Source organism: Petromyzon marinus, unplaced genomic scaffold, assembly GCF_048934315.1.
Source record: "Petromyzon marinus isolate PM22_M1 ecotype Great Lakes invasive population unplaced genomic scaffold, UKy_Petmar_22M1.pri1.0 PM_G_Scaffold_20, whole genome shotgun sequence".
NCBI classification, from domain to species: domain Eukaryota; kingdom Metazoa; phylum Chordata; class Hyperoartia; order Petromyzontiformes; family Petromyzontidae; genus Petromyzon; species Petromyzon marinus.
Genome location: NW_027422762.1, coordinates 1489629 through 1512040, shown reverse-complemented (window position 1 = coordinate 1512040; position 22412 = coordinate 1489629). Strand labels below are relative to the sequence as shown.

The 22412-nt window shown below is 49.3% G+C and overlaps 1 protein-coding gene and 1 long non-coding RNA gene across 2 annotated transcripts; both read right to left on the bottom strand.

Moving 5' to 3' along the window:
- Nucleotides 1-2090: 2090 nt before the first annotated feature.
- LOC142912433 (uncharacterized) lies at nt 2091-13016 on the bottom strand. Its single transcript, XM_076060631.1, has 6 exons — nt 12965-13016; nt 10563-10799; nt 7644-8129; nt 6310-6501; nt 5382-5463; nt 2091-2235 (listed from the first exon to the last, which is right to left on the bottom strand). The coding sequence occupies exons 2-6, from the start codon at nt 10714-10716 to the stop codon at nt 2091-2093; spliced, it is 1059 nt and encodes a 352-aa protein (XP_075916746.1). The 5' UTR covers nt 10717-10799; nt 12965-13016.
- A 1950-nt stretch (nt 13017-14966) lies between these two features.
- Nucleotides 14967-18452, bottom strand: LOC142912401 (uncharacterized). The gene is made up of 2 exons (XR_012934057.1): nt 16511-18452; nt 14967-15393 (listed from the first exon to the last, which is right to left on the bottom strand). It is a non-coding gene; the product is annotated as an uncharacterized LOC142912401 (long non-coding RNA).
- Between the last annotated feature and the right edge of the window lie 3960 nt (nt 18453-22412).

Genomic DNA, 22412 nt, shown 5'->3' with positions numbered 1-22412 from the left:
TCGAACAAATCAGCTTTTAAGATGGCAATTTTTGCCGCCGAACTTAAGAACCCAATATAATCACGGCTGGGCAGCTGAAACATCGATTTAAATGCAACATCTCTTTGGTTGCTATATCAATGTCTCTGAGCCCTGAGCCGCTTTCATTGGAAGACCCCCCTCACGCTCGGTTTGTGACCACAACACGACCATTTAAAAGGCCCTTCCCCCGCCCCCACCCCGTCTTGTTCGACCACGTCTTTCTCCGTAACGGACTCCTACAGGAGGGGGTGTGAGAGCGTCAGCCAGGGGATGAGGTTATCCTGGGCCCGTGGCGCTCTGGTTGACCACGGAAGGCACGCGACCGGCAAGATCTACGCAGGGGCCCCAGGCGGGGGCTAGGGGGTTTGGTCACGTGCCAGGGGGCGAGATCCCACGGGAAGGGTCGAGAAAGCCCAGGAGGCGTTCTCGACGGTGGTCGTGGCCGAGGGCGGGGCCTTAGCCACGGGCCAGAAGCCGGTAAACCGGGCTCCCCACCAGGGACCGGGGGGGCTCTGCGTTGACTCTCGTCATCCGAAGATCGACGATCTACGTTCGGGAGAAGAAGTCACCAACACGCGGACGAGGACCCAGGCCAGGGTGTGGATTTTGTTTCCAGGTCCTTCCGGATTTCCCCTTCCACATTTGAGAAACGTGAGTTTGAGTATTTGGCAACTGCTGTAAATGTCCACGTGATGATGATGATAAACCTAACTGGTAGAGCTCTAATTTGTAATGGCCAGGTCAGGGCCGTTCTGAGAGAGCTACGCAGCATCTCAATGGGGGGCCTTACCCAGTAAAAATAAAACGTGGTTTAGTTTCTTGTTCGAGTCTCGTGCACGACTTGCAAAACGGCGTCGCGAACAACATCACGTGTCCTCCTGCTAAGAGGAGTTCCAGCCCAGGTGAGTGTTGAACCTGGCACCTTCATTATCACCACCATCACCATCGCCACCACCACAATGTCTCCAGCAAACAAAACAGCCGCCAAGTGCCCTCACTCTGGGGGCAGGCAGGCAGGGAGAGAGGAGGAGGCCATGACAGACCACGTGACCCACAACCAACCCTGGGACACGGGAGCGACGTCAAACAGAACCGCGACGCGGGGGGGGGGAAGGGCGAGTCGAACGGACGACGCTTTTCTGTCGACGCTCGCATCGTTCCGGGAAAAAAATGTGTCGTGGACGCACCCCAACAGAGCACGCAAACAGCCTCACCAACCACCACCACCACTCACCACTCACCGGGTCGTCAATAAAGTTGTGCGAGTCTCCAGCGAGTCTGCGGGTCTCTTTGTGGCGAGTCTGTGGGTCTCTTTGTGGCGAGTCTGTGGGTCTCTTTGTGGCGAGTATGTGGGTCTCTTTGTGGCGAGTCTGTGGGTATCTTTGTGGCGAGTCTGCGGGTCTCTTTGTGGCGAGTCTGTGGGTCTCTTTGTGGCGAGTCTGTGGGTCTCTTTGTGGCGAGTCTGTGGGTCTCTCTGTGGCGAGTCTGCGAGTCTCTAGCGAGTCTGCGGGTCTCTTTGTGGCGAGTCTGCGGGTCTCTTTGTGGCGAGTCTGTGGGTCTCTTTGCGGCGAGTCTATGGGTCTCTTTGTGGCGAGTCTGTGGGTCTCTTTGTGGCGAGTCTGCGAGTCTCTAGCGAGTCTGCGGGTCTCTTTGTGGCGAGTCTGTGGGTCTCTTTGTGGCGAGTCTGTGGGTCTCTTTGTGGCGAGTCTGTGGGTCTCTTTGTGGTGAGTCTGCGGGTCTCTTTGTGGCGAGTCTGTGGGTCTCTTTGTGGCGAGTCTGTGGGTCTCTTTGTGGCGAGTACGGGACACCGCCACCCCCCCACGATTTACAGCTTGAAAATCAAGTCGGGGGGGGGGGAAATTACTTTTAATCAACGTGAGGATAATAACAAAAACAATACCACACTCCAGTGGCGGACTTGCAAACGCTGCGCACACAAACACAAAGATTCCCGGTGCCGCGTACACCCTCACTAGGCTGCTGGGGGCTCGGTGTCAGTATCCAGTGCACCAATGAAGGCCGGGAGAGAACCATCGGCAGGGCTTGTCACCGTCAGCCTCCTCCTCCCCTTACACCTCCACCTCCACCACCTCCACCACCTCCTCCACCTCCACCACCTCCACCACCTCCTCCACCTCCACGTGCAGCTGCGTCATCTCCACGGTGTCGCCGCCGTCTCCGCCGTCACCGGCCAGCACGTTGCTCCCGTAGTCGCTGGAGGGAGCGGAGAAAGTAGGCGAGGGTGATACGTACGTACCTAGCGTGAGAGTGATAAGTACTAACCTAGCGTGAGAGTGATACGTATGTACCTAGTGTGAGAGTGATATGTACTAACCTAGCGTGAGACTGATACGTACGTACCTAGCGTGAGAGTGATATGTACTAACCTAGCGTGAGAATTATACGTACTAACCTAGCGTGAGACTGATACGTACGTACCTAGCGTGAGACTGATATGTACTAACCTAGCGTGAGAATGATACATGCTAACCTAGCGTGAGAGTGATACGTACGTACCTAGCGTGAGAATGATACGTACTAACCTAGCATGAGGGTGATACGCACTAACCTAGCGTGAGGGTGATACGCACGTACCTAGCGTGAGAGTGATACGTACTAACCTAGCGTGAGAGTGATACGTGCTAACCTAGCATGAGAGTGATACGTGCTAACCTAGCGTGAGGGTGATACGTACTAACCTAGCGTGAGAGTGATACGTACTAACCTAGCGTGAGAGTGATACGTACTAACCTAGCGTGAGAGTGATACGTACGTACCTAGCGTGAGAATGATACGTACTTACCTAGCGCGTGAGTGTGTACGTACGTACCTAGCGCGTGAGCGTGTACGTAGTAACCTAGCGTGAGAGTGACACGTACGTACCTAGCGTGAGAGTGATACGTACGTACCTAGCGTGAGAATGATACATACTAACCTAGCGTGAGAGTGATATATACTAACCTAGCGTGAGAATGATACGCACTAACCTAGCGTGAGAGTGATACGTACTAACCTAGCGTGAGAATGATACGTACGCACCTAGCGTGAGAATGATGCGTGCTAACCTAGCGTAAGAGTGATACGTGCTAACCTAGCGTGAGAGTGATACGTGCTAACCTAGCGTGAGGGTGATACGTACTAACCTAGTGTGAGAGTGATACGTACGTACCTAGCGTGAGAATGATACGCACTAACCTAGCGTGAGGGTGATACGTACTAACCTAGCGCGAGAGTGATACGTACGTACCTAGCGTGAGAGTGATACGTACGTACCTAGCGTGAGAGTGATACGTACGTACCTAGCGTGAGTGATACGTACTAACCTAGTGTGAGAATGATACATGCTAACCTAGCGTGAGAGTGATACGTACGTACCTAGCGTGAGGGTGATACGTACTAACCTAGCGTGAGGGTGATACGTACTAACCTAGTGTGAGAGTGATACGTACTAACCTAGTGTGAGGGTGATACGTACTAACCTAGTGTGAGGGTGATACGTACTAACCTAGTGTGAGAGTGATACGTACTAACCTAGTGTGAGAGTGATACGTACTAACCTAGCGTGAGAATGATACGTACGCACCTAGCGTGAGGGTGATACGTACTAACCTAGCGTGAGAGTGATACGTACGTACCTAGCGTGAGAGTGATACGTACGTACCTAGCGTGAGAGTGATACGTACTAACCTACCGTGAGAATGATACGTACTAACCTAGCGTGAGAGTGATACATACTTACCTAGCGTGAGAATGATACGTGCTAACCTAGCGTGAGAGTGATACGTACGTACCTAGCGCGTGAGCGTGTACGTAGTAACCTAGCGTGAGAGTGACACGTACGTACCTAGCGTGAGAGTGATACGTACGTACCTAGCGTGAGAATGATACATACTAACCTAGCGTGAGAATGGTACGCACCAACCTAGCGTGAGGGTGATACGTACTAACCTAGCGTGAGAGTGATACGTACTAACCTAGCGTGAGAATGATATGTACGCACCTATCGTGAGAATGATACGTGCTAACCTAGCGTGAGAGTGATACGTGTTAACCTAGCGTGAGAGTGATACGTGCTAACCTAGCGTGAGGGCGATACGTACTAACCTAGCGTGAGAGTGGTACGTACGTACCTAGCGTGAGAATGATACGCACTAACCTAGCGTGAGAATGATCCATGCTAACCTAGCGTGAGAGTGATACGTACGTACCTAGCGTGAGAGTGATACGTACTAACCTAGTGTGAGGGTGATACGTACTAACCTAGCGTGAGAGTGATACGTACTAACCTAGCGTGAGAGTAATACGTACTAACCTAGCGTGAGGGTGATACGTACTAACCTAGTGTGAGAGTGATACGTACTAACCTAGTGTGAGGGTGATACGTACTAACCTAGCGTGAGAATGATACGTATGCACCTAGCGTGAGGGTGATACGTACTAACCTAGCGTGAGAGTGATACGTACGTACCTAGCGTGAGAGTGATACGTACGTACCTAGCGTGAGAGTGATACGTACGTACCTAGCGTGAGAGTGATACGTACTAACCTAGCGTGAGAGTGATACGTACTAACCTAGCGTGAGAGTGATACGTACCAACCTAGCGTGAGAATGATATGTACGTACCTGGCGTGAGAGTGATACGTACTAACCTAGCGTGAGAATGATACATGCTAACCTAGCGTGAGAGTGATACGTACTTACCTAGCGTGAGAGTGATACGTGCTAACCTAGCGTGAGAGTGATACGTACTAACCTAGCGTGAGAGTGATACGTACTAACCTAGCGTGAGAATGATACGTACTTACCTAGCGTGAGAATGATAAGTGCTAACCTAGCGTGAGAGTGATACGTACGTACCTAGCGCGTGAGCCTGTACGTAGTAACCTAGCGTGAGAGTGATACGTACTAACCTAGCGTGAGAGTGATACGTACTTACCTAGCGTGAGAATGATACGTGCTAACCTAGCGTGAGAGTGATACGTACTTACCTAGCGTGAGAATGATACGTGCTAACCTAGCGTGAGAGTGATACGTACGTACCTAGCGCGTGAGCCTGTACGTAGTAACCTAGCGTGAGAGTGATACGTACTAACCTAGCGTGAGAGTGATACGTACTTACCTAGCGTGAGAATGATACGTGCTAACCTAGCGTGAGAGTGATACGTACGTACCTAGCGCGTGAGCGCTAGGTACGTACGGAGCGCTGTGTCGCGTCGCCCCGCGTGGTGTGGCGACCACTTAGGGAGCGGCTTTCATCCGGCGGTGTCAACCGGGGGGGGGGGGGGGGGGGGACGAGGTCTTAAAATTCAGATTGTTTCTGTTCCACCACGGTGGCGGCAGCTGTGTTGGCGGTGGCTACCTGCAATCAGAGACGGTATCCTTCTCGGGGACCAGGCTCGGGGCGTTTCCTCCTCGCTCGTCTGCTGGGGAACGAGAAAAATCTACGCGGAACGTTGCGACAAATGGAACACGCGAACACGAACACAAACACATGCGCCGCCGTCGGCACGTGCAAAGTAGAGCAACGTTTAACAAATCTATAACAAGTATATAGATACAAACACCAATACCTTGTTTGTGTATCTTACCGGGTAAGCCCCCCACTGTGCTACTACGTGACTTGTTTAGTAGAAGCTACGCCGGCTATCACAAGTGACAGCTGAACTCAGTGGCTTATTGTCGTCGTCGTCATCGTCGTCGTTATCATCGTCGACGACATCATCATCGTCGTCGTCATCATCATCGTCATCGTTGTCATCATCGTCGTCATTGTCGTCATCATCACCGTCGTCATCATCGTCATCATCGTCATCATCGTCATCATCGTCGTCATCATCGTCATCATCCTCGTCGTCATCGTCATCGTCGTCATCATCATCATCGTCATCATCGTCGTCATCGGGTGGCAAATAAAGAACAGCAGCCAAATGGCTCTGAACGCGTAAACGCAGGAAGTGTCAGGGTCGGGATAGAATCCATGACCTCCTGCGTACCAGGCGAGGTAGTTAACATCTCATAGCCACCGTGATGATGATGATGAGGGAGACACCGCAAACTCCAAATATATAGGTGTCAGGGGCGGAGATGTAACCCACGGACTCCTGTGTACCAGGCGAGGTCGTCAACATCTCAGCCATTGTGATGATGATCATGAGAGACACCGCAAACTTTAAATAAACAGCGGGAGCAGCAGGCGTCGTCAGAGTCTGGATCCAACCCACGACCTCCCAAGCACCAAGCGAGGCAGTCAACATCTCCGTAGCCACCGCAACGCCACCGCCGCTCACCGGGACGCTTGCCGGCGCTCCCTCTGCCCCACACGGTGCACATCAGGAAGGGGAGGATCGCCAGCACCGTTATGACCGACAGGAAGCTGATGGAGGCGCTGCTACTGCCGCTGGAGGGGAGCGTCGCCTTGTCTCCCGTAGACACCCCGGACGAGGGTGGGGAGGAGCGGGAGGTGGTAGTGGTGGTGGTGGCTACGAGATTGGGGAGGCACGGGGAGATACGGGGAGACACGGGTAGAAATGGGGAGACGTAGAGACACGGGGAAACAGAGAGAAAAAGTGAGACAGATACAGACAGCGAGACACAGACAGACAAACACAGACAGATTGCATAGCTGAGCGGTGTTGTTGGATGAAGTTCGTGAGGAGGAGGATTTGGTCTTCATCAATTCTGTGTCTGTCTGTGTCTATGTCTTTGTGTATCTGTGTCTGTCTATGGCTTCTATGACCTCCTGTCACAGGTGCTAGCAAAAGTGGCCACTCGGGATAGAGTCATCCCGTTGGGCGACTTCAATGCGCGAGGCACCTGGTCTGGAGTGATTGGAAGGCGTGGGCCAGATCAGCTCAATAACAACGGCAGGAGGCCGCTAGATTTTTGTGCAGCCCATGGGCTTGTAATTACCAACACGCTGTTCCGGCATCGGCGCATCCGCACAACATCACGGATGCATGCCGAGTCCAAGCAAGAACCATCTGCCGGACTACGTAGTGGATGCAACAGCGGATGTGAGCCCGTGCCCTTGAGACCAGAACCTGCCGTGGAGCCGATCTGGACAATGACCATCGGCTAGTCATCTGTAAGATGTGCCTGCCATTCTTCCACTCCGGCGGTGGGTGTACACCCAGGAGCCCATTCCAACCTAAAGTGGCCTGGTCTCAGCCGTGCACCCCAAGGGACGGACACTAAAATGGTTGATGGGCGTGCAGTCCACGACCCCTTGCGGAGCTCCGCGGTGGGAACTTTGGGCGGCACGCGGGGGGGGGGGGGGGGGGAAGGGGGGGCACTCAAGCAAAGGGCGACCGCTAAAAATGCAGACGGGGAAAATTAACCAGATGGAGACGAAAATGATTTCACGGCCCAAGTTGGCGTGGGTGTTCATCCCAGAGCCGCGTCAATTATCATTTGGCATGACACGAGAGAGAGGAGCGGTGCAGCAAGCCGACAGGGAAGGACTCGGGCCAGACGCGACCGTTAGCTGCGAAGACGCCAAGATCAGGAGGGAAAACACTCGGGAGCCACGTCGGAGCATCGGCGCGGCCGGCACGGCTACGGCGCGGCCGGCACGGCTACGGTGCGGCCGGCCGGGAACACGGCGCCCCCCCCCCTGACGTACCATCGTCGCGCGTGCGAGCCTGGACGGGCGGCGACGAGGGCCCCGGGCCGGCCCCCGTGTAGGCCCGCACCGTCACCTCGTAGGGGGCCCACCTGGTCAGCCCGTGCAGCGTCACGCTCCTCCGGTACGCGGGCTGACGCGGCGTCCGGCGCCAGCCGCCCCCCCGGCTCGGCCGCCCTCCCGTGCCGTCCCCTTCCTCGTCCCCTTGGTGGTGGTCCCCTTGGTGTTCCCCTTGGTGGTCCCCTTCTTCCTCGTCGTCCCCTTCTTCTTCCTCGTCGTCGTCGTCGTCGTCCCCATCCCCCGAGCCGTCGTCTGCGTCTGCTGCGTGCGCCACGCCTTGGCTGGGCAGCTCCCTGTAGGCCACCGTGTACCCCGTGACGCCGCCGCCGTCTTGCTGGCCGTGAGCGGGTGGCGGTTCCCAGCTGACCAGCAGGCTGCTGGAGTTGAGGGCCACGCACGTGATGTTCTGTGGGGGCGCGGAGGGGGCTGTGGGTCGGGTTGGGATTGCGGTGGAGGTGACGGAGTGGGGGGGGTGGGGGGGGGTCACCGTGAGTCGTGGTAATTGAGAGAAACATCAGAAACCACCGGAACTTGTGAAAACGATGAGAATGACCCAGGGGGTGAAAAATTCAAGTTAGTCAATGGCTGACCCCCCAGACCTGCAAGTTAGTCAATGACTAACTTTAATGACTTCAATGACTAACTTCAATGACTAACAATGACTAACTTGCAGGTCTGGGGGGGAGGGTGGTGCTCAACTTTGTTGTTGTTGTTGTTGTTGTTAAGGAGACACCTTGAATTAGTGACTGCGAACATTCAATTAGCACCGCCATTGGATTCCCCACGACCTAACAAAAGAGCAAAAGCGGGAGCTTTACAATTCCAACGATGTGAAAACACAAACACATTAACACCACCGTAGACGTGGTGACAACAACAACAACTCTCGTTAGGGACGTTAATAAATTAGTGGTGAAAAAAAGTTCCTTGAAAGCTCAATGATAATTCCAAGTAAAATGCCATCATCATTAAAACCTTCCGGTTATCTGTGAAGTACCGTGAATGACACAAATACATTCAGCTGGCAGGGTAGCCGTGACATTCACATCCCTCTAACAGTCCCACAGAGGCCGTGTGCCCTGCAGTTAACTACACAGACACAATTAACAATCAACAGGGCATGTCACCACACAATAATAATTGGATCCTGTAACAATGACAATGGATCTCTCTCCCCTCCCCCCACACACACACATCCCCTCCCCCCACTCACCACATCCCCTCCCCCCACACACATCCCCACACACACCCCCCCCCACACACACATCCCCCCCCCCACACACATCCCCTCCCCACACACACACACATCCCCTCCCCCCCCACATCCCCCCCCACACACACACACCACACACACACATCCCCCCCCACACACACACACACCACACACACACACATCCCCACACACACACATCCCCACACACACACATCCCCCCACACACACACATCCCCCCACACACACACACATCCCCTCCCCACACACACACACATCCCCTCCCCACACACACATCCCCCCCCACACACACATACATCCCCCACACACACACACATCCCCTCCCCCACACACCACACACACACACATCCCCCCACACACACGAAATCAATAGGAGTAATGAGTGTCACACACAGTGCTGGTACTTGTTGTGTACGTGTTAGTGCGGTGTGTTCGTTTAAAGTTCTGTAGCGTCACGACGTGGCTTACTGGGGCTGACGAACACAACCAAATGAAGAAACAAAACTCTATTTTTTGGTTCTTTCGGTAAAGTCACCACGTAGAATGAGAATAAAATAATAAATTGATAAAATAAAATAACACAGTAAAATTATCACGACGTTTCGGCTACAACACAAGTGGCCTTCATCAGCGCTGTCCTCCAGACAGTCTCGTCCCTTCACCTGATGAAGGCCGCTTGTGTTGTGGCCGAAACGTCGTGAGAATTTTACTGTGTTATTTTATTTTATCAATTTATTATTTTATTCTCATTCTACGTGGTGGTGACTATACCGAAAGAACCAAAGAAGATGAATCCTTGCAGTCACGAAAGCTTTAAATCGAAACAGAACACTGGGGCTGACAAACACAACAAAATGAGTAAACAAAACTCTTTCTGTTAATGAGGTATTAAAGCTTTCGTGACCGCGATAAAATTACTCGTTGTGATGTTTTTGTCGGTAAAGTCACGTGTGTAGAAGTACAATAAAATTATATTAAAACAAAACACAATCACGACGTTTCGATCACAACGCAAGCAGATCAACGCATTGACAAGCATCGATTACCAATCAACGCATTGACACACATCGATTACCAATCAATGCATTGACACACATCGATTACCAATCAACGCATTGACAAGCATCGATTACCAATCAACGCATTGACACACATCGATTACCAATCAACGCATTGGCAAGCATCGATTACCAATCAACGCATTGGCAAGCATCGATTACCAATCAACACACTGACCCCCCTCCCCCACCCATAACACAACTTGATGAGCTAACGAGTAACTCTGTGTGTGACGCCACTTTGTGATCCTATGTAGTAAGAGTTTTATTATACTTGGTTCTTTCGGTTAAGTCACCACGTAGAAGGGAAATAATAAAATAATAAAAACATAATAGGCGAGAATTTTGTTTTATTATTTTATTGTTTCCCTTCTACGTGGTGACTTTACCGAAACAACCGAGAAGATGAATCCTTGCAGTCACGAAAGCTTTAAGTCTAAATGTTATTTTATAATTGCTTATGCCTCAAAACGTTGCTGTTGTGACGAGGACTTCACGTGAAGGGATGACACAAATAGACACTGCCTTTCCTTATTGTGAGAATATATAAATTACAAAAATATCACTCACCTCCTCCTGCTGCTGTTGCTCCTGCTGCTGCTCCTGCTGCTGCTGTACCCGTGGCGTCGGTCTCTACACCGGCACAGGCGACGAGACCGACACAGCACGCGACACAGAGCCCCACGGGCACCAACAACGACGACGATCCCCGCAGCTCCGCCATCGTCGTCCTCGTCAAATCCTCCTCCTCAGTGAGCCTCGCCACGAGGCCTCGCTCTGTCTCCTCGTTGCCTGTCACGTGGCTCGCTAGCAGACATGGGGAGGGGGGGTGAGGTGGGGGAGTGACGTGTGTGTGGTGGGGAGGGTGACAGGGCGTGGCTAACAGCCTTGGGGGGGTGGGGAGGGGGCTGACGTGTGTGGGGGAGGGTGATGGGGCGTGGCTAACAAGGCTTGGGGAGGAGGGTGTGGGGGGGAGAGTGACGTGTGTGGGGGGGAGGGTGATGGGGCGTGGCTAACAAGGCTAGGGGAGGGGGGTGACGTGTGTGGGGGAGGGTGATGGGGCGTGGCTAACAGCCTTGGGGAGGAGGGTGTGGGGGGGGAGTGACGTGGTGGGGGGGTGATGGGGCGTGGCTAACAGGCTTGGGGAGGGGGGGATAGGTCATAGTTCAGTTATTTGGTATAGCCCTGTGAGCCATTCGGCTCTTGAATCGGGTGCAACCGCAACAAAAAAAAACTAAAACATGAACAAGAAAACATCTTGAAGTGACTTTGTGTGACTGTGCAAACAGAAAATCCAGGGAAAAACAGCAAAATATTCCACAAAAAGCACCGTACACCAACGCTGTGTGCACATAGCATGCGACATTTCAATTGCAACACAAGCAATCATCATCAGGTACAAATGCAAGAGAAAACAAACCTAGTTAACTTAGAAATGTAATGCAATACAACACAGAGAGTCGGCCAACATAACAGTCAACACCCCACCTGGTTGATCACGTTCTTCCAAAGGTTGCTCAATTTGAAAGAGAGACACACAGACAGAGACAGATATAACACAGAGACACACAGAGAGAGATACACACATACAGTGAGGGAAAAAAGTATTTGATCCCCAGCTGATTTTGTACGTTTGCCCACTGACAAAGAAATGATCAGTTTATAATGTTAACGGTAGGTTTATTTGAACAGTGAGAGACAGAATAACAAGGCCGTAGCCATGGAGTCAAGATTGGGGGAGACCAAATCTACCAGGGGGTCTGGGGTCCCCCCCAGAAAGAAAAAATCTAAATTTTAAAACTAATTTCCTGACATTTCCTAAAATATTGAAAAATTTCGCTAACACATGGGATGGAATTTGTATTATTTGATACAATAATGTATAATATTGTATTGTATTACATTGCTCTGTGTTGTTTCTTTTTTAACTTTTCTTGTTTCATAGTATGTAATGGCAGAGATTAGGGATTCATAAAGTACAACGCAATCATATAAACACAAATCTACGCATTGTTATATGAAGACAAGTCCTGGTTTTGTGGCCAAGGTTTAGCGAAATTGTTGTTTTTATTAACATAGCATAGCAATTATTATTAAAAAAAATATTTTTATAGCAATATATTGGGGGGACATTTTGAGCATATTTGATTATTGTGGGGGGATATGTCCCCCACCAATATATATTATAATTATTATAACATATTATAATTATTATATATTATAATTACGGCCTTGTGTCAATGAGAGATTTGGAACTTTAGTGACTGCAGGAAATAATAATAACACGAGGACACGCAGAGAGAGAGAGAAAGCACACTTATATTCTTGGTTCTTTCGGTAAAGTCACCACCACGTAGAAGGGAAACAATAATATAATAAAAATATAAAACAATAAAATTCTCACGACGTTTCGACTGCAACACAAGAAGCAATCATCAGGTGTGAAAACCACAGCAAGAAAATGTTCTTGCAATCATCATCAGGTGTGAAAACCACAGCGTGAAAACCACAGCAAGAAAATGTTCTTGCTGATGGTTTTCACACCTGATGATGATTGCTTGTGTTGCAGTCGAAACGTCGTGAGAATTTTATTGTTTTATATTTTTATTATTTTATTGTTTCCCTTCTACGTGGTGGTGACTTTACCGAAAGAACCAAGAATATAAATCCCTGCAGTCACGAAAGCTTTAAATCAAAAGCACACTTAATCAAACAAACTGAGTAAAACTTGGAAATGTAATGCAATGCAAAACAGAGAGTCGGTCAACACACAATAAACGCATAGCCTGGTAGATTACTTTCTTACAAAGATTGCTCAACTAAGCGAGATAATTGAAGCAAACGCGATCAGGCGAGGGCAGGAGGCAAGGCCCCGCGTGGCTAGGCCCCGCGTTGTAAAGTTCCAACCTGGACATCGATTCCCATGCTCGCTGCTACTCAACTGACATCCCTACGAGAGAGAGAGGCTCTACCTTGGTAAACAACAACCACCACCACAACCACCACCACCACAACCGCGATGAGAATTTCTCACCTCGGATTTCAGTTCACGCGCGGAGCGGTAGATTTCTGTTACCTCGTGACGTCACGCGGCAGCAGGAGATGACGTCACTTGCGTGGTACAAGACACTCCCCTCCCGCAACGAGCGGGTGTTAATTTAAATAAATTATGTTAATGAACCCGGCCCATACGTGGAGGGATGGGGCATGGGTGCTGAAACCCGTCGCGACGGCCTTCACGAACACATTATGTTAATGAGCCGCCAGTCACCGGGCGTAGCTTTGCCCAAATAAGGATTGTACTTGAACAGATAACGAAAGTGACCCAGGCAGAGGTGACGTCACGCTCAAGGGCGCGGTAGACGGGGTGGGGGGTGAATACCTTGGTGACATGACGTCACTAGCGAGGTACACCTCCCCCTGGCGTTTCACGCCGATGAAGTAATGCTGAGTAGTGACGTCACAGAGCGGGATTGGAGTTTAAGTTGATTTAGATTCATTTTCATTGCTCCCTCCCTTGAACTATTTGGGGTACGGTGCTTTTCTCAGGAATATTTTGCCGTTTTTTTCATGGATTTTCTGTTTGCAGAGTCACACAGTCACTTTAAGATGTGTTTCTTGTTCGTGTTTGTGTCTGTTGTGGTTGCACTTGATTCAAGAGCCGAATGGCTCACAGGGGTATACCAAAATAAATAAACTGAAATTATTGTGTACACACTATGTGTGTGTACACTGTGTGTGTGTACACTGTGTGTGTACACTGTGTGTGTGTACACTGTGTGTGTGTACAGTGTGGGGGGCACAGTCATCTCAGTCGACCAATGGGCATCTTTTCATCAATTTTTTATTTTCCAATTTTCTTGTTTTTGTTACTTTCTATCTACGTGACTTTACCGAAAGAAGCAAGACTATAAATGTTAACGAGCTGCACCACGCTGTGTGGGAGCTGCCTGGCCTGTCGCTCCGCACGAAGCTGCGTGGAGCCTCTGCGTGGAAGTTCTGCGCCGGTGAGAAACTCTCTCAGGCTGACCCCCACCCCCACGCCTCCACGCAGATTGAGGCGAGCCGAGTGGTGGCGCATTCTCTTTTGACTTAAAACGTTCGCGACTGCAGGAATTAACGTTCTTGGTTCTTTCCGTCAAGTCACGGAAATTCATATTGTTAGCTCTTTCGGTAAAGTCACATTGAAGGGAAACAATAAAATAATAAAATATATAAAACAATAAAAAAATTATAACACAAAATTGTTTTAGAACACAAACGGTCGTCATCATCACCTGATGACGACCGTTTGTGTTACAGTCGAAACGTCGTGATAATTTGTATTGTTTTATATATATTTTATTATTTTATTGTTTCCCCTCAACGTGACTTTACCGAAAGAGCTAAGAATATGAATTACTGCAGTCACGAAAGCTTTAAATCAAAATTTAAAAAGTCACGTAAATTAAAATGTTTCATTAAAGAAAAAAATAAAATGACGATTTAAATAATAAAAAAACTCATTTTTTCTTTATTTTTGTTTTCCATCTACGTGACTTTACCGAAAGAACCAAGAATGTGGTAGCACATTCTCTATTTGTTGCAGGGGTTCAAGGTTAAAATCCGACAGGCACACCTGGCTACCCCAGTAACATTCACCACAATATGCGCGGTCTGCTAAACAGCAGATGTAAAATATAACGTTGCGTCATTCACAACGCACAGGTCATTGCATGTTGGTGTCACGGTCAAAATTGTGGCAATTCCAAACATTATCCAGAAACTCCACAAGGGAGACACGCACCCCCTGTACCAACGACGGAGGCGCAGGGACAGACGTTCGATTACGTTGGAATCGATCTGCAGACGGCCAGCAGCTCCGTGTCGCCTTATCTCGATCCCGCGATCCCAAACAGGTGAAAGTCCGCATCGAACCGAACCCCCGGCAAGGCCATCTACTTAACGACGAGAGAAAATTCACACCAAATGTCGTTTTCAATGAATAAGCTTTTAATGAAGAAATACAATTATACAATTCAAGACATAATACAATTCAAAGTTGTTTCATTTTCAAACTTCAAGACGGAGCATCGGGAGCTTGCGTGGAGGCGTCGTTCGCGTGCAATTTTTTTCGTGACTTTCCTGGCCCAAGGCCGCAAATGGTTGTGAGGGGCGCCGCAGGCGGTCAGGTTCGCTTCAACCCTTGGTCGTGAACATCCAGACGTGAATCAGCAAGGAGCATTTCATGTCCTAGTTCGACAAAATCTACGTCAACACGTAAGACAAAACTACAATTCGTGTTGCAGAGAATGTACCTCCTCTACGTGTAACCTTTGAGTGGTATGCCACGTAACTGATGAATGATCCGAGTGTGCTCCTTATTTCAAAGACGATGAGTTGCTGCAGAGGGAGATGCTTCCTGAAAACACAAAAATACCCTTTGACCTGTATCACAAGAACAATGAGTCTCACCTGAGTTATCGGTACAGGTTACTTCCAAAACACACACTTTGTCCTAACATCACTTATTCAATGTTTGACCCTTATGGACAAAATGTTACATGTACGCACATAATCGGACAAGTATTCATTCTAAATTATTGACAGGCATATTAACAAAATTTAATTACTGCACTGAAATATACTGCATCAGGTTACATCGCATTGACAAGAAGTTATTTTAAAAAATAGGCACCGTCTGCTTAACAGTGTATGTACAACAAACTATTGTAGCGTCATTCAAAACGAGTAGGCCATTGCATGCTGGCGTCTGGGTCAACATTTATAAAATTCTAAACATTACCTACAAACTACACAACTGAGATAACGCATCATCGCCCCCTACTGACAGGCTCTTGTCCACATGCAGGCCTGTGCAGGGCCACCACCCTGTGCCACACAGGGGCAGCTGCTACTTGGGGATGCTCTTCGAGTGTCTGAGACGAGATACAAAACTCCGAAATGCCAGAGGCGATTAAGCAAGCACCATATAAATGGAATTATTAAATAACAAAAATCACGACGTTTCGGCCACAACACAAGTAGCCTTCATCAGGTGAAGGGACGGTGCTGTCATGATGAAGGCCACTTGTGTTGTGGCCGAAACTTCGTGATTTTTGTTATTTTATCTTTTACCTACATGAATTTACCGAATAGAACCAAAGAGTATGTATCCTTGCAGTCACGAAAGCTTCAAATCTAGAATGGAATTATAATAACATAATGAATGCTTGGGAGCTTATTGGCTCTCGCTCCTGGTTAGAGATTAACCCAACCCACAGGTCCACAAAGACTGGCCACTCTTACTCTGCAGGTTTAACCTAGGAACTGAGTGTTCAACTTCACATTCTTGTCATTAAAGGCCTGTGACAAAGTTGCATCCATTGGGGCGACCAGAGTGGAGTCGGCTCCGGGAGAGGCAACCACCTCGCCCCACGCCGCTCCTCCACTTCGAGGTCTGCGGAGAACTTCGCCACCACCACCACCACCAGCGTGGCGATCTTCACGGCTGTGCTCACTGTGGTTCTGCTACTCACGCAGCCGATGGTGGAACTCCTCGGAGGATCTCGGCGTGGGGATTCGAACATCAACGGCTCCAACGCCACCACCACCACCACCACGATCAACAACTACTCGGGACTCGTGAAGGACGTCTCTCCACCGGCAGCGGTCGCCACCTGGGGACCGATGTTCACCAGCGGCCACGCAAACGGACAGGAGAGGGACGGCCCAGCCTGGCCCCCCGGGATGTCCTGGCTCATGGACAGCGCGCCGACTCCTCTCCTGCACGCTGCGGGTCAGCTGTGCAGTAGCCACAGTGAGGACATAGTGGACAGCGTGCTCCCTGCCCTAATGCAGGCTATGGGTCAGCTGTGGAGTAGCCACAGTGAGGACATTGTGGACAGCGTGCTCCCTGCCCTAATGCAGGCTATGGGTCAGCTGTGCAGTAGCCACAGTGAGGACATAGTGGACAGCGTGCTCCCTGCTCTACTGCAGGCTATGGGTCAGCTGAGCGGCAGCTGCCAGGACATAGTGGACAGCGTGCTCCCTGCCCTGCTCCACGTCGTGCGTCAGCTGTGCAGCGGCTGCAAGGAGGCCATCGGCTCCACCGTGCCGCTGAACACCCCGCACATCGCCGTGCGTCTCCGGCGTTTCGTACGTCGCAGAGTTGAGTGAGCAACATCCATCGTCGTCGTCGTCACCATCAGCCACGGTCAATCCACTAGCGGGTAGAGACCTCCACGTGCCGTCGCCACCTCCCACGATGCCGCTGTGCGGTGATCCACCCAGCGCCTGACACGTGGAGTGATTTCATTGCTTCATCTCCCCACTGGGCTTCCTCTCGGATGACCACCTCGCCGCCCATCGGCATCACTCGCCCCCTTCACACCATAATCTTTGGTTTTATTCGGTAAAGTCACGTAGGTAAAAAATAAAACAAAAAATCACGACGTTTTGGCCACAATACAAGCGGCCTTCATCAGGTGACTTTACCGAATAGCACCTTGCAGTCACGAAAGCTTTAAATCTAGAATTGATAACCCCTTCACACCCTCCACCGATCACCCTCAACTCCACCCGCGGTGTTTTCAGCAGCCTGGTTGGGCACTGGAACGGTATCCCGGACAGTGCCGGATTAAGCTCATGCGGGTCCTGTGGCATGTATTATAAAGGTGCCCAAAATGAAATTTAAAAAACACAATTATTAAAACGCAAAGTTTACACATCTACCGGGTCACCATTTGACTTTGTATTGTCTCGGAGGAAGTCCACCCACACCTCCACTTCCACAAACTGCTGGGAGTTGCCTCGCTCTGCCTCACAGTCAGAATTCTCCTCCTGCTTCACGTTGCCTCTGTCGATGTGAAGGTCCCATTTTCGAGTTGAATCTTCATCTTCACATTTCACCTTCACTCCTTTGCTCTTCACTTCTTCACATTTCACCATCACCTCTTCATGTTTCACCCCGATACCTTTAAAAGTGTCCAAGCTGGGATTTTCTTCCGGTTCTTGTTTAATGAAGGATGGGCTCATGGTGGCACTTTGACTTTCACAAGCTGATTTCAGACTCCGCTCCTTGTGGATCTTCTGATGCTTCTGTGTTCTCTGGTGTACTTTAAGTTGTTGTTGCTGTGCAAACGCCTTCCCGCACGGAGTGCACCTGAAGGGTTTCTCTCCTGTGTGTTCTCTGGTGTACTTGAAGATTTGATGAATCTGCAAACGCCTTCCCACACACACTGCACTTGAAGGGTTTCTCTCCCGTGTGTGTTCTCTGGTGTACTACAAGAAGAGATGAACGTACAAACGCCTTCACGCACAGAGTGCACTTGAAGGGTTTCTCTCCTGTGTGTGTCCTCTGGTGTACTACAAGAGTAGATGAATGTGCAAACACCTTCACGCACACACTGCACTTGAAGGGTTTCTCTTCCGTGTGTGTTCTCTGGTGTGTTTTAAGGGTAGATGAATCTGGAAATGCCTTCCCACACGCAGTGCACTTGAAGGGTTTCTCTCCCGTGTGTGTTCTCTGGTGTATTTTAAGAGCAGATGACCGTGAAAATGCCTTCCCACACACAGTGCACTTGAAGGGTTTCTCTCCCGTGTGTGTTCTCTGGTGTATTTTAAGAGTAGATGACCGTGAAAATGCCTTCCCACACACACTGCACTTGAAGGGTTTCTCTCCCGTGTGTGTTCTCTGGTGGGTCTCAAGAACTGATGGCCATGCAAATGCCTTGTCACACACAGTGCACTTGAAGGGTTTCTCTTCTGTGCGAGTTCTCTGGTGCTGTGTCAAATTTCCAGTCCAATCCGTGCTGTATGCACGCTGGTCACATTGTTGACTTGTCGTACCGAGCTGCTGCGCTGAGTGCATTTGCTCCATCAGACCAGCGTCAGCTGCAGACAGAAAATAAGAATATCCACACCATCTACACGTCAGTATCGAGCCATGGAGGAATTAATATATACAGTCACACGTGACTTACACGTCTATATTCATTCATGTATTCATGACTAACTGTACTACCCGGCTTCGCCCGGGACTTGGATCTACCACGTCCGGCTGCCTTTGTCTCCCCAGTGGCGATGTTCACACCACAACAGTTACTCGTTTTAGGCTGAGTCGACCTAGGGAAGGCCCAGAAGCGGTTCAAATAATTGTCGCCAGTGGAGGCCGTGAGCGGGAATCGAACTCGGGTCGCTGGGTTCGTAGCGCGGCGTAGCGCTAACCACTACACTACAATGCGTTAGGCTTCCACACACACACAGACACACACACAGACACACACACACAGGCACACACAGACACGCACACACAGGCACACACAGACGCACACAGACAACGCTAACCACTACACTACAATGCGTGACGCTTCCACGTGCGAGGGTCACGTGACAGATTTGACGTCACAGCTCACTTGCCGTGCAAAAAATCTATACATTATTGAGCTCCCCTCCCCCCCCCCAATAAAACACAAAAGTGTATTTGTATAATGTTTGCACGGTGTACAGTCTGGAAAGTACCCACATGGCAAGTTTCCAGTTTGTTGCATGTCGGGAAGTACGCTAAACATTTTGAACAGACAACACACACAATCACAACTTTGCCTTTTATATATATTTGGAGATGCAGTGAAAAACTTCCCCAAAATTCATCACGCGGTTTCAGTTTTTTTGATTTTCAGTTCGATTAATTTTGGTTATAGTCCCGTGAGCCATTCGGCTCTTGAATCGGGTGCAACCACAACAAGCAACAAAACAAAAACACGACCAAGAAAAACATCTTACAGTGACTGTGTGTGACTGTGCAAACAGCACTGTCATGGCACGCAATGAGAGGGCAAATGTCATAAATATTCCTGTAAGCACTCGCATCTTCAACATTAATGTTGCCATAGAAACGTTGTGGGGTTTTTGCTTCATTTAAAATAATTAAATAATGTTGTTTTATTTTCGATCTACGTGACTTTACCGAAAAAACCAAGAATATTAATTCCTGCAGTCACCAAAGTTTTAAGTCAAAACATTCACACACGTTGACAAAGCCTCACCTTGTGTTGTTGTGGGCAGGTCGCTTCTGATAACAAGAGCGGTATAGCAGCTCAAGCGGGCTTGGCCTGGTAACAAAAGAAAATAAAAACTGCGTGAATATTTACAATAAAACAAAGTTACAAAGTGGTGAGCCGGGTGAAGACAAATTAAACTTAAGTGAGATAATTAAAGTGAATGCAATCAGGCGAGGGCAGGAGGCAAGGCCCCGCGTGGCTAGGCTCCGCGTTGTAAAGTTCCAACCTGGACATCGATTCCCATGCTCGCTGCTACTCAACTGACATCCCTACGAGAGAGAGCGAGGCTCTACCTTGGTAAACAACAACCACCACTACCACCACCACAACCGCAATGAGAATTTCTCACCTCGGATTTCAGTGCAGGAAGCGATAGCGTCCTGTTACCTCGTGACGTCATGCGGCAGCAGGTGACATGACGTCACATCCGGGGTACGAGACACGCTCCTCCCACAATGAGCTGCTCCGTAAATAAATAAGTTATTGAATGAATAAATTATGTTAATGTTATCCGTCCCATGTCGTGGGGTGCTGAACCCGTCGCAAAAAACTCGCGACGGCTTTAACGAATACATTATGTTAATGAGCCGCCAGTCACTGGGCGTAGCTTTGCCCAAATAAGGATTGGCACTGGAACGATATCGGCAGTGACCCAGGCGGAGGTGATGTCATGTTCAAGAGCGCGGTGGACGGGGGAGGGGTGAATACCTTGGTGACATGACGTCACTAGCGAGGGACACCTCCCTCTGGCGTTTCACACCGATGACGTGATGCTGAGTACTGACGTCACAGAGCGGGATTGGAGTTTAAGTTGATTTAGATTCATTTTCCATTGCTCCCTCCCTTGAACTCAGCAACAACAACGTGGACATTGCATCCCACTGGGATTTTTAGCACACAGCGTTGGTGTACGGTGCTTTTTTCAGAAACATTTTGCTGTTTTTTTCATGAATTTTCTGTTTGCAGAGTCACACAAAGTAGTCACTTTAAGATGTGTTTCTTGTTCGGGTTTGTGTTTGTTGTGGTTGCACTTGATTCAAGAGCCGAATGGCTCACAGGGGTATACCAAAAAATATACTGAAATTATTGTGTACACTCTGTGTGTGTGTACACTGTGTGTGTGTGCACTGTGTGTGTACACTGTGTGTGTGTACACTGTGTGTGTGTGCACTGTGTGTGTGTGCACTGTGTGTGTGTACACTGTGTGTGTACACTGTGGGGGGCACAGTCATCTCAGTCGACCAATGGGCATCTTTTCATCAATTTATTATTTTCCAATTTTCTTGTTTTTGTTATTTTCTATTTACGTGACTTTACCGAAAGAACCAAGAATGTGGTAGCACATTCTCTATTCATTGCAGACGTTCCAGGTTAAAATCCGACAGGTACACCTGACTACCCCAGTAACATTCACCACAATATGCGCAGTCTGCTAAACGGCAGATGTAAAACATAACGTTGTGTCATTCACAACGCATGTTGGTGTCACGGTCAAAATTGTGGCAATTCCAAACATTATCCAGAAACTCCACAACGGAGACATGCACCCCCTGCACCAACGACGGAGGCGCAGGGACAGACGCTCGATTACGTTGGAATCGATCTGCAGACGGCCAGCAGCTCCGTGTCGCCTTATCTCGATCCCGCAATCCCAAACAGGTGAAAGTCCGCATCGAACCGAACCCCCGGCAAGGCCATCTACTTAACGACGAGAGAAAATTCACACGAAATGTCCTTCTCAACGAAGTCTTCCTGATGTAAAATGAAATAAGCTTTTAATGAAGAAATAACAATCATCTAATTCAAAACACAACGCGATTCAAAGATGTTTCATTTTAAAACTTCAAAACGGAGCACGGGGCGCTTGCGTGAATGCGTCCTTCGTGTGCCGTAAGTGTTGTGACTTTCCTGGCCTGTAGGCCGTCAATGTGTTGGACCATTATTGGTGCACAGCATCTCAACAACAGCAGTGGGGTTTGCTTCAAGCGAGAGGTATGAACATCCAGACGTGAATCAGCAAGGAGCATTTCTAGTCCCAGTTAGACAAAATCTACGTCAATACGTAAGACAAAACTACAATTCGTGTTGTAGAGAATGTACCTCCTCCTATACGTGTAACTTTTAAGTGGTATGCCTTGTAACTGATGAATGATCCGACCGTGCTCCCTATTTCAAAGACGATGAGTTGCTGCAGAGGCAGATGCTTCATGAAACACAAAAGTACCCTTTGACCTGCATCACAAGAACAACGGGTCTCACCCGAGTTCTCTGTACAGGTTACTTCCAAACACACACACACTTTGTCCTAACATCACTTAATCAATCTAGATTTGAACACTTAATCAATGTTTGACCCTCATAGACAAAATGTTACATG

Excerpts from the sequence above, each read along its gene's own strand:
- LOC142912433 (XM_076060631.1), bottom strand. The coding sequence starts at position 10,716 with ATGGCGGAGCTGCGGGGATCGTCGTCGTTGTTGGTGCCCGTGGGGCTC. Across the intron at positions 8,130-10,562 it reads AGCAACAGCAGCAGGAGGAG|CCCCCTCCGCGCCCCCACAG; the intron begins GTGAGTGATATT and ends CCCGACCCACAG. Across the intron at positions 5,464-6,309 it reads GAGCGCCGGCAAGCGTCCCG|ATTTTTCTCGTTCCCCAGCA; the intron begins GTGAGCGGCGGT and ends CGTTCCGCGTAG.